The following is a 12,784-nucleotide window of genomic DNA, read 5'->3' as shown; positions in this document are numbered from 1 at the left end:
TTTTTAATTATTTCTCCCACTATTTAATGGAAATATTGTCTCCAATACTTTTCAGGACCAGGTTAAATCTACTGGAAAAACTGGTGTAGAAGAAGCTGTATTAGATGGCCATCTAGGTATTGCAAAAGAATTATTTTCTTTTATGTCACCCGAAATAAAATATCAGATTGGTTCAGATGAAAGTTCCGGAGGAAATCTAATCAGGGTATTTATTTTTTATTTTTTTGTTCTTATTGCTGTAATCTTCTTCTTTTTGTTACTGTAACAAAAGTACAAAATTGAGTACATGTTCTGTCGAATCCTACTTTGAAAGACAATTCGCTTTCTATAAATCGGGTTTTCCAAATTGAGTGTACACTGTAAATGCATGTATTTCGCTAGAGTTGGAAATTGCTTAGAATCTCTAGAATAGAAAGAAAAAATATTTTTTTTAACTTGAGTTAACTGCTGCTCAGATATGTGTTATTGTCTTGATACTGGTTGCGCTCTTGGGACTGAGTTTAAGGAATAGACGGCTATTTTAAAAGAGGTTTAGACTGAGTCTTACAGTACGAATGAGGTTCAAGACGTGAAGACGAACATTGTGTTAAAAATTATGTTTCCTTTAATTTGACATAGTTTTACTTGTGTTAATTCTATGTAATAAATATTTATGATTAATGCCAATCTACTTTCCCACAGATGTTTTATCTCTCATTTTACTTGAATGATTTTTGTTAAAAAAATTGTTTTTGTAGAGTTCAGGGCGGGTTGCTTTCTGCCACGGGTCTAATCATAGCGCTTTTAAAATATAAATCCCTGCAACCTCATTTATGTGTTATTCTTTTAATCTTCAGTAATAAATATTGCAGTTGGAGCAACTAGTTTTAGTCTTAACACTAGATTTTTTTTGTATATTTGATTATTATTATTATTTTGAGGATGGTACTTGGCGAGCTTTGATTACTAAACTCAAAGCTCTTACGAACCTACTAATTTTTTTTTTTTTTTTTTTTTTTTTGTGATAGGAGTTAGTTGAAGATTTTATATTCCCAGCATCAAAAATGATGTTACATCTTCAACGAACTGGGGAACTGATTGCCGATCAAGCCGTACCAGTGTGCAATTCACCATTAACACTTAGTTCAGCGTTTGAACTATTAGTATCACTTTGTGACAACTGCGTAGCAAACATGAGGTTACTTGTAAATATGCTGACGGATATGTTCTATAGTGGTAGGTTTCAATTTTAATTTAATTTTTGGTATATTTTCATGTTAATTCATTTTAATATTATGAACATTTTACCCATCAGACAGTGAAGAAGGTTTACAGGAATGGGATTATCTCCCGCCTATAGGCCCAAGACCAACTTGTGGTTTTGTTGGACTGAAGAATGCTGGAGCTACTTGTTACATGAATAGTGTATTGCAACAGTTATATATGGTGACCAGCATCAGGCAGGGCTTATTGGCTGCAGAAGGAGCAACATCTGATTCAGAAGACTTTTATACAACTGACACTGAGGTTTTTTAATTTTACTTCTTATTGGTGACTTAACTTAAAATTAGAAATTCTCATTTTTTATTTAGCTCCTTTTTTTTAATGTATTGAGAGGTTTGGTTAAAATACACTTAATTTTTTATATTTTTATTTCTCAAAAACTAAAGTCTATTTTTAGGGCTCCAAAACTGAATAGTTTGGTGAAACAAGTACAAAATATTTGTCTACGATCGATAGAAAAATGAAAAATGTTCATTGCTTTTTCATTGCTAAAACGAATTACATAAAAGACATTTTCTGACAAGTTGTAATTTTTCAGTTTTACATATCTTTTTTTGAAAAGCTACCAACAAAACTGTCTTTATACATTTCTTTCTATAAAATTATAATTTATTATATTATTTTGGAAAGTGTTTAGTGACTTCATTTTGTTCAATTTAGATTGTTTTTCAAAGTATGTTTGTGTTGGTTTGTTTATTTCTTTAAAAATATACAAATTTTAATGATATGATTGAGTATACGGTTAAAATATTTTTGAAGGAATACTCAATATTCAGTGTTCTAGACTCTTTAATGTTTGCTCTTGTTGCTGAAATAGATTGCTCGCGGTATGTGAACCAATTTTAGAAATATTCCAAATTATCGCTGAGTTCGCAATTTCTGTTTTAAGTATGTTAGACCTATTATTATGGGGATGATTGACGATTTTAGTCAAGATCATTTTGTTTTTAGAAAAAGTGTAATTGATCTAATGGCTTTTTTTTTTATTTTTTTAAATGATTTAAGGCGCGTCTACATCTAAGGTTATTGGCGCCCGGAGCTTTTTTCAGTGCACTGCCGGCCTCCGGACAGTGTTCTCTCCTTACAGACAACACTGTCCATCAACGGACAGTGAGCTGTAAGAAGCTCCTAGGAAGAGAAAATCTAAGGGGTCAGCAGCTGGATTCGAACCCGAAACCTCCGCGTGGGAGTCCAGTACGCTAACCGCATAGCTAGTCCCTTCCCTAATGGCTTATATTTTGCAATTTTATTTTCAGAGTATAATAAGTAATTCTGGTGACCAAGAGGAAAAATCTTCTCTGGAAGAATCCAGAAAAGAATATAATATTGGGATTCTGAAACAGGTGCAGGCAATATTTGGGCATTTAGCATATAGCAAGCTCCAGTATTACATTCCCAAAGGATTATGGAAGCATTTCAAGTAAGGGTATTTCCGTTTATATTTAGTACTGTTCTGAAGCAGCACGTCCTTGTTTCTAAAAACTATAATTTTTTTTTTAAAGATTACAAGGTGAGCCGGTAAATTTAAGAGAACAACAGGATGCCGTAGAATTTTTTATGAGTCTTATTGAAAGTATCGACGATGCTCTAAAAGCTCTAGGTCAAGAACAGATTATGAGTAAAATTTTAGGAGGTTCATACTCTGATCAAAAAATCTGCAAGGGTTGCCCTCATAGGTATATTTAAGCATTTAGTTTGTATATGATTTTTAATGTATTGTATAAAACATTTGTTCATTATTAAAATATTATTGTTTCTGAAAAATTTGTTTTACTTTAAAGATATTCCAAAGAAGAACCCTTCAGTGTAATTAGTGTAGATATTAGGAATCAATCAACCCTTCAAGATTCTTTAGAACAATATGTTAAAGGGGAACTCCTCGAAGGAGCTGACGCATATCACTGTGATAAATGTAACAAAAAGGTATTTTTTTTTTATTTTTTAAAAGTTTTATTGTTATAATCTTGTCCTAAAATATGTGGTGTTTGTAACAATAAATTTTACTTTCTAGGTTGTTACTGTAAAAAGATTGTGCGTGAAAAAACTTCCTCCAATATTAACAATACAATTAAAACGTTTTGAATATGATTATGAAAGAGTATGTGCCATAAAATTTAATGATTATTTTGAATTTCCAAGATTACTGGATATGGAACCTTATACAGGTTTAAAAGTCGCTTTTTAAACTTGTTGCTTATTTTCCTTTTAATTTTACTAATTATATATTAATCAAATTTTAGTGTCTGGGTTGGCAAAAATAGAAGGTGAAGTTGATTGCGATTATAATGATAGCCCCAAAGATGTTAGTACTAAATATCAGCTAAGCGGCATCGTAGTACATAGCGGACAAGCAAGTGGCGGACATTATTATTCATATATATTACATAGGTACGTTCCATATTTTTTGTTTTTTCAGATTAAGGGAATTAATATTGCCTTAAGTGTATACTAAAAGATTCCTTCCGAACCGTGATATGAAAGAATAAAAGACGAGAAGCTATACATGTACTATGGTTGCAATTTGTCCTTCACTTTGATTCTTCAAGATTCTGAAGAATTAGTCTTGGTTTTGTCATCTAATGAAGTGATGAAAAGTGCAAAATCAACCTTCCCCAATATTTTTGAAAGGGTCATTACAAATAAAATAAAAATATGGTACTTTATGTTATCAGTTATAAATGCTAAAGCTACTCTGACCTCTCTTCGACTAATACAGATGTATATCTACAACTTCTCATCCCATCGTTTTTTTTTTAATCACATAAGCAAATTACATTTTATTAAAATGCTAATGAGCCAAGCTTTGATGACGAAAATCTAATTCATTTCCCGAAATTGGTCTCACTTCTTAGTTTTTAAAAACTCTTGCTTGGGAATAATTATTGAAGATTAGAATTAATTCAGAACAAGTTCTTAAGACTGGCCACTGACTCACCCAGATACACATACATCGAGACGCTCCACAAGAATACCGACTCTACTTACATCAAGGACATAGTTAGAAATAGCACACAAAGATTTTTTACTAAACTCCATGACAGTGACATACCTATTTACAGCCAAACAGGAACATATGAGAGCAACTTGCAATACTAACATAAAAGAGTCAAGCACATAAGCCTATAGTTTAGGATCATAATTAGACTTCAACCTTTTATTTTTCCCTTTTGGAGGTTTTTATTTATTTTTCCCTCTAATTAAATTTGTACTCCATTACTATCCTGTGTATATATGCGATAACTGTGTAGGAGTTAGAATACACAAATTGGCACTCCTGTAAATATTTAGTACTTTGTAAATAAATAAATAAATAAAAAAAAAAGATTAGAAAATAAACCTGAATGTGGCTATGAAATTTTGAATAGCAGCTTTGTCTATTTAAGAAGCAGAATCAGATGGTAGAGGCAACCTTGATAGATTCATAGGCATAGGCGTGCTGGAAGTGGTTCAATTTGGAATAGGCTTTGGATGGATTTGGTTCATTCTAATCCGAAATCTAAGGCTTTAATATATTTTTATTATTATAATAATTTTAATAAATCACTTTTCCTAACATTCAAGAAAACCTCTATAAATTGAGCCTTATCTTTAGCAGCAATTGTGGCCTTCTAAAGAACGGAAGTTGCCATTCTCAATGTTAGGGCAATCTTTGAAATAGTCTTGTTAGGAATAACTGAGAACTCATGGCATGTATAGCGGTTTACTAAATTTCAGTAGCTTTATCAGAAACTATATCCGATTGAGATCTCCTTGTAATACTTTTGTAACATATTTTTCAGGTTAAAAGATGGCACATCAAAATGGTACAAATTTGATGATGGCGAAGTAACAGAATGTAAAATGGAAGATGATGAAGAAATGAAATCACAGTGTTTTGGAGGAGAATATACGGGCGAAGTATTGTGTATTTTTCAAATTAAATGGAATTACTAATTTTTTTGCGTACATTACTAATTTGAATGATTCAATTTCTCAGGTTTTTGATCATATGCTAAAACGTATGACATATCGTAGACAAAAACGATGGTGGAATGCTTATATGCTTTATTATACTAGGCAAGATGCTGAAGATGAGTCTCTAGTCAAATCAATGAATCAACTTTCGATCTGTAAGTTATTATATTGTTTTTAATTTAAGGTTTTGTTTAGATTACCCAGATAATTATTAAAAATTATTTATTGATATGACATGGTCGTCCTCATTTGATTGCCATTATTAGATAATTCATTTTATGCAAATATATATTTTTTTTTTCAATTGAAAATATACAAATAGCAAAAAATCAAATTATTAGGTGAGGCACGCTTTTAAAGGTGTTCCTAATGAAAATATTTACTATAAAGCAGTAGATGTAGTGGTTATGAGAGTGGACTTATACGTGAAAGGTAGCCAGATCGATTTCCTCGTTAAAACCTACATCTTTATTAGTCATAAAAAAAGTTAATACGTCTACAAACTCACGCTCTCGTGACATCTAATTTGTTAGCTTCAGAAGAGGCGCTTCCTAGAGAAAAATAGACGTTTATTTTACTCATTGCTCGTTCAATTAATTCCCAATTCAGCCCCTTTTTGATTAAACCGTGAGAAATTTTTAAAAAATACTCATCTCTGCAAGACAAACAGCCAAATATTGCTCTACGGGCAATATTTATTTATGTTGTTTCCAACAACATCCAATCAGCGTAGCATCGATCTTCGTTTATCTGAGAGCCCTGAATGTATGTTTTAATAAATTCTTTCCTGTAACAAATAGCACGCCGATTATTTCCTGACAAGAAGAAGTATAATGGTAGATAGTAGTAAAAAGGTCTTGGTAATTTAAAGACTTTCATCTAAATTCCTATACTACTTAAATCTTTTTCTAAGAAATTATTGGTTAGTTATTATTAAATTATTTGGTAAAAATCTCGTTTAGGCAAACATTCCTTTTTATTGGAAAAAAGAAAATTACGTCTACACTTGTACAAAATGTTTGTGATTTTGTTTTCATGATATTAATTTTGCAATAACAAGACTTTTCAAGCATTCTCCCAGTATGATAATAAAGACTGAGAGTCCGTTGATTAGTATCATTCCAATTATTTCTTAGCACACTCTCCAGAAATTTAAAAATGAATTTTATCTTCTAGAATTCATTGTGTTAAATAACTAATCGATGGCTAGTTGTTTTTTCATAAGTGAAATACTTAAGTACATTGTAACAGCTTTGTTTACAGCATTTTAACCTTTAGCGTTGTAGCCTACTTTTGGCAATTCCTTATTTATCTTCAGCACTCCTTTGATTTATTACCTTATAATTTTAGTATACTCTTTGTCTGATTCATGGGGGTGCATTATTGTTTCTGAAATCGTTTTATGCATGCTTCAAGCTACTTGATTATGATTTCTCATTGCCTTTTTAATTTTATTTATTTATTTGACACCATTCTTCATAAAATATGACTATCTTTATATAAATATTGAATTTTATTTTGTCCTATTCTAATAATCATGGGAAATAATATACTGTCACTTTTTTCAGGTGATAGCAAACATGGTTTAATGAAGATGCCACTGTCGATTGAAAGGAGTGTACGTCGTCAGAATATTAGTTTTATGCACACTAGAAATCAATTCAGTGCTGAATACTTTCAATTTATGAGACGTCTTGCTACATGTACCATACCTCCTCCAAGCAGACAACATAATGCTGACAAATGTGTAAGCTAATTGTTTATTTTACTTTTTTAAAAAAAATTATTTCTTTAAGCTTTGGGGAAAAGGTTTAGGGATAGACTTCTTATTTTTAAGAAAGGTTAAAATGAAACACTTTTCAAACCTGATGTAGAAAACGGAATTTTTATATGTAGACTTAATTTTTTAATTTATTTATTGCATCCTGCCCAAAATATAAAATTCAGATTGATCTCTTTATGCAGAACCTTCCCTGTAGAAGAATTTAGAATCTCTGTTGATCACATTAGATCATGTTACCATCGCATATTTAAGTGGCTTTGTTGGTTGTCGGGGTGGGAAGTGGACGAGAGAGAGGGCTTGAGCCCTTGAGAGGAAAGGGTAGATTAGTGTGGAAGGTAAGGAAACGATTTTAGATTAATTAAGAAATAAAAGGTATATTTAGGTCTGCGGTTCCCAATCTTTTTTCATTGATGCACCCCTTTACCTGATTGTTTCCTTCGTGTGTACCCCTAACATTATATACAGGATGACCAGAGTTATATGCTCCACCCACTTTTTTTTTTAACGGCGGGAAATTTCGAAAAAATAAAAAACACGTATTTAATCATTTTTAGTCTAGTTTATTTTCAGTGATTGACCCATTCTTTTAAACCCTTGTATCTCGAGATACAGCATCCAACTTTTGTTTTTATAATGTTTTTTATATTACAATAATTTTGTAATTAAGTTGTAGGAATTATTTATTATATATTTTTTTTCTCATTAATAATATATCTGTATAATTTTTATATCTTCCGTCATAATAACTTGGCGTACCCCTAAACAATCTTTCGCGTACCCCAGGTTGGGAACCGCTGATTTAGGTATTTACGGAGTTTTTCAATAAAAAAGGGCATTGAAGATTTTTTGAAGACGGATTAGAAGGAAGGTATTATCAGGATGTTTACTTTTTTGGCGGCTCTGCACAGTTTCTCTCCGAACATCCATAATGGTCTTAGAAGTGATCTTTAAGTTGCCAGTTTCCAGTATATGTGTTTCCGTGGAGTTCGGTCACATGGAGCCGCTTCAAGTGACTGTATCTTTAGTTCAGTTCTTGTCTTATCAGTCGTGTGTGGAGTTCCTAGGTAGTCTATTATCCAGGTAGAATATCAAATGGACTCAGTTGGGGTGTGTCTTGCTTTTTTTGTCTTAATGTAAATATAATTTTTGTGCACTTATTCGTATTTAATTTATATTTACTAGAGCGAGTACCATACAATTATTAGATCAAATATTTGAATTTTGTTTTACTTTTCAAAATAAATATCAATTTTCAGTGTTTTCTCTAATATTTCGAGTTTTGGATTGGCGAATCATTAATTGGCAATTGAATCTTCCCAGTCGAAGAGTACAAATATGGCCAGACTTCTGCGTTAGCCAGTTTTATTTTGCAAGAAAGTTTCATCATAAAAATCTGATGATCATGAATTGGTCTACTGAAAAGTTATCCATTTTAGAATCGCGATTTTTTATCTTTTTTTATTTTATTTGTCTTTCATACATGTTTCAGGGACCCGATGCAGAAGAGTTGTCTCTGCTGTCCGTTCAGATTGTTAGTAGATTTCTGTTCCATACTGGTTTTCATACAAAAAAATGTTTAAGAGGTCAAGCGACTGATTGGTATGATGCAATTTATTATCACATCAGAGCATTTGCATCTGTCAGATCTTGGATCGCGCACAATATACTTTTTAAACATCCAAATAGGTATGAAAAAATAAGTAAGAAATGCATTTAATGTGATAATTTGTTTTACTTCAATATTTTGTTTTATTTTTTTATAATATAGGTTTTGTGAATACTTACTAACATGCCCAAGTACAGAAGTCAGAACAGTTTTTATGAAACTGGTGGTTTTTTTAGCCCATTATTCGCTGCCAGATGGGCCCTGTCCGTCGCCAATGGTCAATGCACCGAGTAAGTATTTGTTTAACAAAAAATATTTGTTTTCAAATTCAATTTAGCAACTCTGTTAAATCATTTTTCAAATCTTTTCTGGAAAGTATTTTGTTGACACAAATTGCAATGACCATCTGGAGGTTTTGCTTTATTCCCTATGAATTCAAGGAGGATGTTTTCAGCAAAAATTATTAAGAATAAAGAAATAAAGAAAGAATTATTAAGAATAAAGAAATAAAGAAAGAATTATTAAGAATAAAGAAATAAAGAAAGAATTATTAAGAATAAAGAAATAAAGAAAGAATTATTAAGAATAAAGAAATAAAGAAAGAATTATTAAGAATAAAGAAATAAAGAAAGAATTATTAAGAATAAAGAAATAAAGAAAGAATTATTAAGAATAAAGAAATAAAGAAAGAATTATTAAGAATAAAGAAATAAAGAAAGAATTATTAAGAATAAAGAAATAAAGAAAGAATTATTAAGAATAAAGAAATAAAGAAAGAATTATTAAGAATAAAGAAATAAAGAAAGAATTATTAAGAATAAAGAAATAAAGAAAGAATTATTAAGAATAAAGAAATAAAGAAAGAATTATTAAGAATAAAGAAATAAAGAAAGAATTATTAAGAATAAAAATGCATTCACTTAGCGGGAAGGATGTTTTGAGCATTTGAAAGATATACTTTTAGTATGGACTAATATAACTACAATAATCCTATATTTACAATAACCGACCTAATTTATTTAATGCTAAAAATGAATTAATATGAATAAAAGTTAAGCAAAATAGTTTGGGGTTGAGCAGATTCGCTTCGTGATTTATTTTGCTGATTTCTTGCTGGAGTGATATAAAGAAACAAAATCGACACTACTAATATGTCTCAAATTTATCATTCAATACTTATGATATAAAAATAAATACTTATAAATAAGGGAATGACGTAAAATGGTTTCCTATCTCTTTTCTCTAGACATCGTACTGTATTGTTCCATTTTGCGCCCAACTCATATTACACCTCCAGTAATTGTTCAACATAATCTTAACGACGTTCTTTAACGTTAGTAAATGTTACAATGTTACAAGTGTCCTAATCGGGAATGCCAAAGTAAGACACTTGTAGAGTAGCCCAATTAAAATTATAATTAAAAAGAAATGAGTAAATTGCAAACATTGTAATGAAAAAAATAGAAGTCTTGTTGTTCACATATCAAAAATCAATTCATAAGTCAGCAATATAAGTTATTAATCAAGCCATAAATGAACATTGATTGCAGAAATCAATAACTATAGACATTTAAATTGAGCACATTTCTTTATGTAAAAAGTATAATACTTTGCTTCTTTCTTTACGTTTTTCGTAAATGTAGGATTATTCTTGTTCTTTAACAATTTGCTGTTTTGTCCTTTCTCTTGAATATGGGCGGCCCTTTCTAGCTGACCCTCTCATTTTCGTAAAAGTTTGCATTGATCTTAAGATGCCTCTTTTCAAACCTCTTCGAATCAAAAGAATTGGATAAGTAACTTCATATTTCAGTCTCAATGTTGTTGTTTTTTTCTTGTACAATACTTGATTTTTACCTTTATATTAGAAAAATCTACAACCTTTTCAATGAATCTGTTTACAGCGATCCTGCTAGATCCGAAGGCGACAATGAGTGACCATCTGTTGCTAGCGGTATTATCAATGCTTCACAAGGAAGTCTCTGAAAATGGACGCCATTTGTTCCATTATTTCTCTTTGTTTTTCATGTATGCTTCATTAGGTCTTCAGGAAAAAATGCAACTTCTAAAGGTAATCAATCAATTTTTCAGCCATTTTATAAATATTTGTTTTGGTTTATTTTTATCTACAATTTTAAAAGTATATATTTTGCTTCTACATATTTAGTACTTTTTTAAAAATATACAATATCACTTATATAGACATATTTTTATTTTATAGTTGGATGTACCCACAATATTTATGCTAGTTGCATTGGATGAAGGTCCTGGCCCAGCTATTAAATATCAATATCCAGAAATGACAAAATTACATTGTGTGGTCTCGCAGTTGATTAGATGTTGTGATATAACCAGTAAAACTCAGTCATCTCAACCGGTATGAAACAAGTTTGTACTTTTTTTGCAATTTTAATAAAATAAAATAATGGCATTTAAAAAAAGACTCATATCTGACCATGGTCATGAAGTAAATAACATTTGTTCAGCCTTGGCTATTATAAGAAATTTTTCGACACTATAAGTAAGCAACCTACTGTAATATAGAAGAAAATTAAAATAAGTATATTAATCAAGAGGACATGGAATAGATGATGCGCAAAGAAATGGTGGCATATAAAAAATGTGGTATAAAAATAAATTTAGTAAAAACTGAGACATATCGTCAACAGGAGGAGAAGGCCTTACTAGAAGACTAAAAATCCCAATGATTGAGTAATCCAAATACTTGGGCTCTGCCTTATTAAGAATGCTTCCATAAAAATGATGTACTGCGAAGAAATGTTAGCGCGAACATTGCAATTGGCATACTAATCTCCATATTAACGGAGAGGCAATATTCTAAGTAGTACCAAACAATAAATAATAGCTTTGTTCGACTGCAATACCCCATATGATATTTGCTTAAGTTCCAATATTCGCCGAAAGTTTTTGTTAAAATATACTGTTTTACTAATGTTTATATTACGCTAAATCACTTAAGTAATTTGTGAGTAATTAAGAAACTAATTTACCACATTTTCAGTCCTTGCGAAGAATTTAAAATAAGATAATTTATCTTTATTAGAGTTAATAAGTGATTTCTTTTTATATAGGGTCAACAGCCATTACCAAATCCGTACGGAGAAACTAATCCAGGTGAATGTCTAATGCCAATTCAGCCACAAGCGGAAGAAATACTCTTTGGTAGATCTAGGTAGATATAAATGGCTTTAATTTAATTGATTAATTTTATTTTGTATTTAGTTAAAAGAAAGCTTTATATTCTGATAACAATAGATCTCTTAGTTACATAAAGAAGATAATTGAAGATTGCCAAGCAACGGAAGAAGGTAGCAAAATGTTGAAATATTGTTGCTGGGAGAATCCGCACTTCTCACGTACAGTTCTAAGTGAATTATTATGGCAGATTGCCTTTGCCTATTGTCACGAACTAAGACATCACATAGATTTATTGCTGGCCGTAGTAACTATAGAAGATTCCTGGCTTTCACACAGGTTACATAATGCTCTCAAAGGTAAGAGTACCATAAAAAAAAAAATTCAGAATTTTTTTTGTAAATTAAACATATTACAGTAGACTACAATTGTTTTTTTTAAAGAACTATTGTACGCAAACAATTTATTTTTCAGGCGTTCCTGATGAAAGAGAAGGACTTTTCGATACGATTCAACGATCTAAAAGTCATTATCAAAAAAGAGCTTATCAGTGTATAAAATGTCTGGTGGCTCTATTTACAGAATGCCGGCCTGCATTGCAACTTCTGCATAGTAATGCAGAATTTAAACAGAAATGGACTCTGGCTATTGAGTGGCTTCAAGATGAATTAGAAAGGGTAATGTTTTATAATTTCAATTTCATCACAATTGTCTATTTTCTATTTTTGGATGAATGTAGGATTGTTTGCTTTCTATCAATGAACTAATGTATTCAATCAATTAATCCAATTCAATAAAAATTACACTATCAGCACTGCGAGCAAGTAAGTAAGAAAATATCTCGTGACACTTTCCTAGGACGAAAAATTATTGCGAGAAATATTTGAACATTTCGAGGTCTATGTGTGAGAAACAAGCGTATTCAGGAATCCGCGTTTGAATATTCCATATAAATGAGCCGATATTATTTAGTACGTCCAGTTTTAATCTGGCATTACCTGGGATGATAGACTAATGGGCCTCCT

At 30.8% G+C, this 12,784-nt stretch overlaps 1 protein-coding gene across 6 annotated transcripts in view; it reads left to right on the top strand.

Annotated features, from left to right (window-relative positions):
- The window catches only part of faf (ubiquitin carboxyl-terminal hydrolase-like faf), a 41,053-nt gene that overhangs the window by 20,079 nt on the left and 8,190 nt on the right, over positions 1-12,784 (top strand). For 5 of the 6 annotated variants that reach the window (XM_074128908.1, XM_074128907.1, XM_074128906.1 and 2 more), the window contains 18 exons: positions 56-205; positions 1,008-1,215; positions 1,295-1,506; positions 2,520-2,683; positions 2,766-2,939; positions 3,045-3,186; positions 3,275-3,428; positions 3,504-3,651; positions 5,043-5,160; positions 5,240-5,372; positions 6,786-6,964; positions 8,490-8,686; positions 8,769-8,896; positions 10,508-10,674; positions 10,825-10,980; positions 11,696-11,796; positions 11,880-12,118; positions 12,234-12,436. In XM_074128908.1, coding sequence (XP_073985009.1) covers positions 56-205; positions 1,008-1,215; positions 1,295-1,506; positions 2,520-2,683; positions 2,766-2,939; positions 3,045-3,186; positions 3,275-3,428; positions 3,504-3,651; positions 5,043-5,160; positions 5,240-5,372; positions 6,786-6,964; positions 8,490-8,686; positions 8,769-8,896; positions 10,508-10,674; positions 10,825-10,980; positions 11,696-11,796; positions 11,880-12,118; positions 12,234-12,436 — 2,973 coding nt within the window. The remainder of the gene's footprint in view (positions 1-55; positions 206-1,007; positions 1,216-1,294; positions 1,507-2,519; positions 2,684-2,765; positions 2,940-3,044; positions 3,187-3,274; positions 3,429-3,503; positions 3,652-5,042; positions 5,161-5,239; positions 5,373-6,785; positions 6,965-8,489; positions 8,687-8,768; positions 8,897-10,507; positions 10,675-10,824; positions 10,981-11,695; positions 11,797-11,879; positions 12,119-12,233; positions 12,437-12,784) is intronic. The other variant, XM_074128909.1, reaches the window with a different exon arrangement.

Source organism: Rhodnius prolixus, unplaced genomic scaffold (genome assembly GCF_049639745.1).
Source record: "Rhodnius prolixus isolate KJV_2025 unplaced genomic scaffold, Rpr scaffold_9, whole genome shotgun sequence".
Lineage (NCBI taxonomy): Eukaryota > Metazoa > Arthropoda > Insecta > Hemiptera > Reduviidae > Rhodnius > Rhodnius prolixus.
The sequence above is the reverse complement of the archived record's forward strand: the minus strand, read 5'-3'. Positions and strand labels throughout refer to the sequence as shown.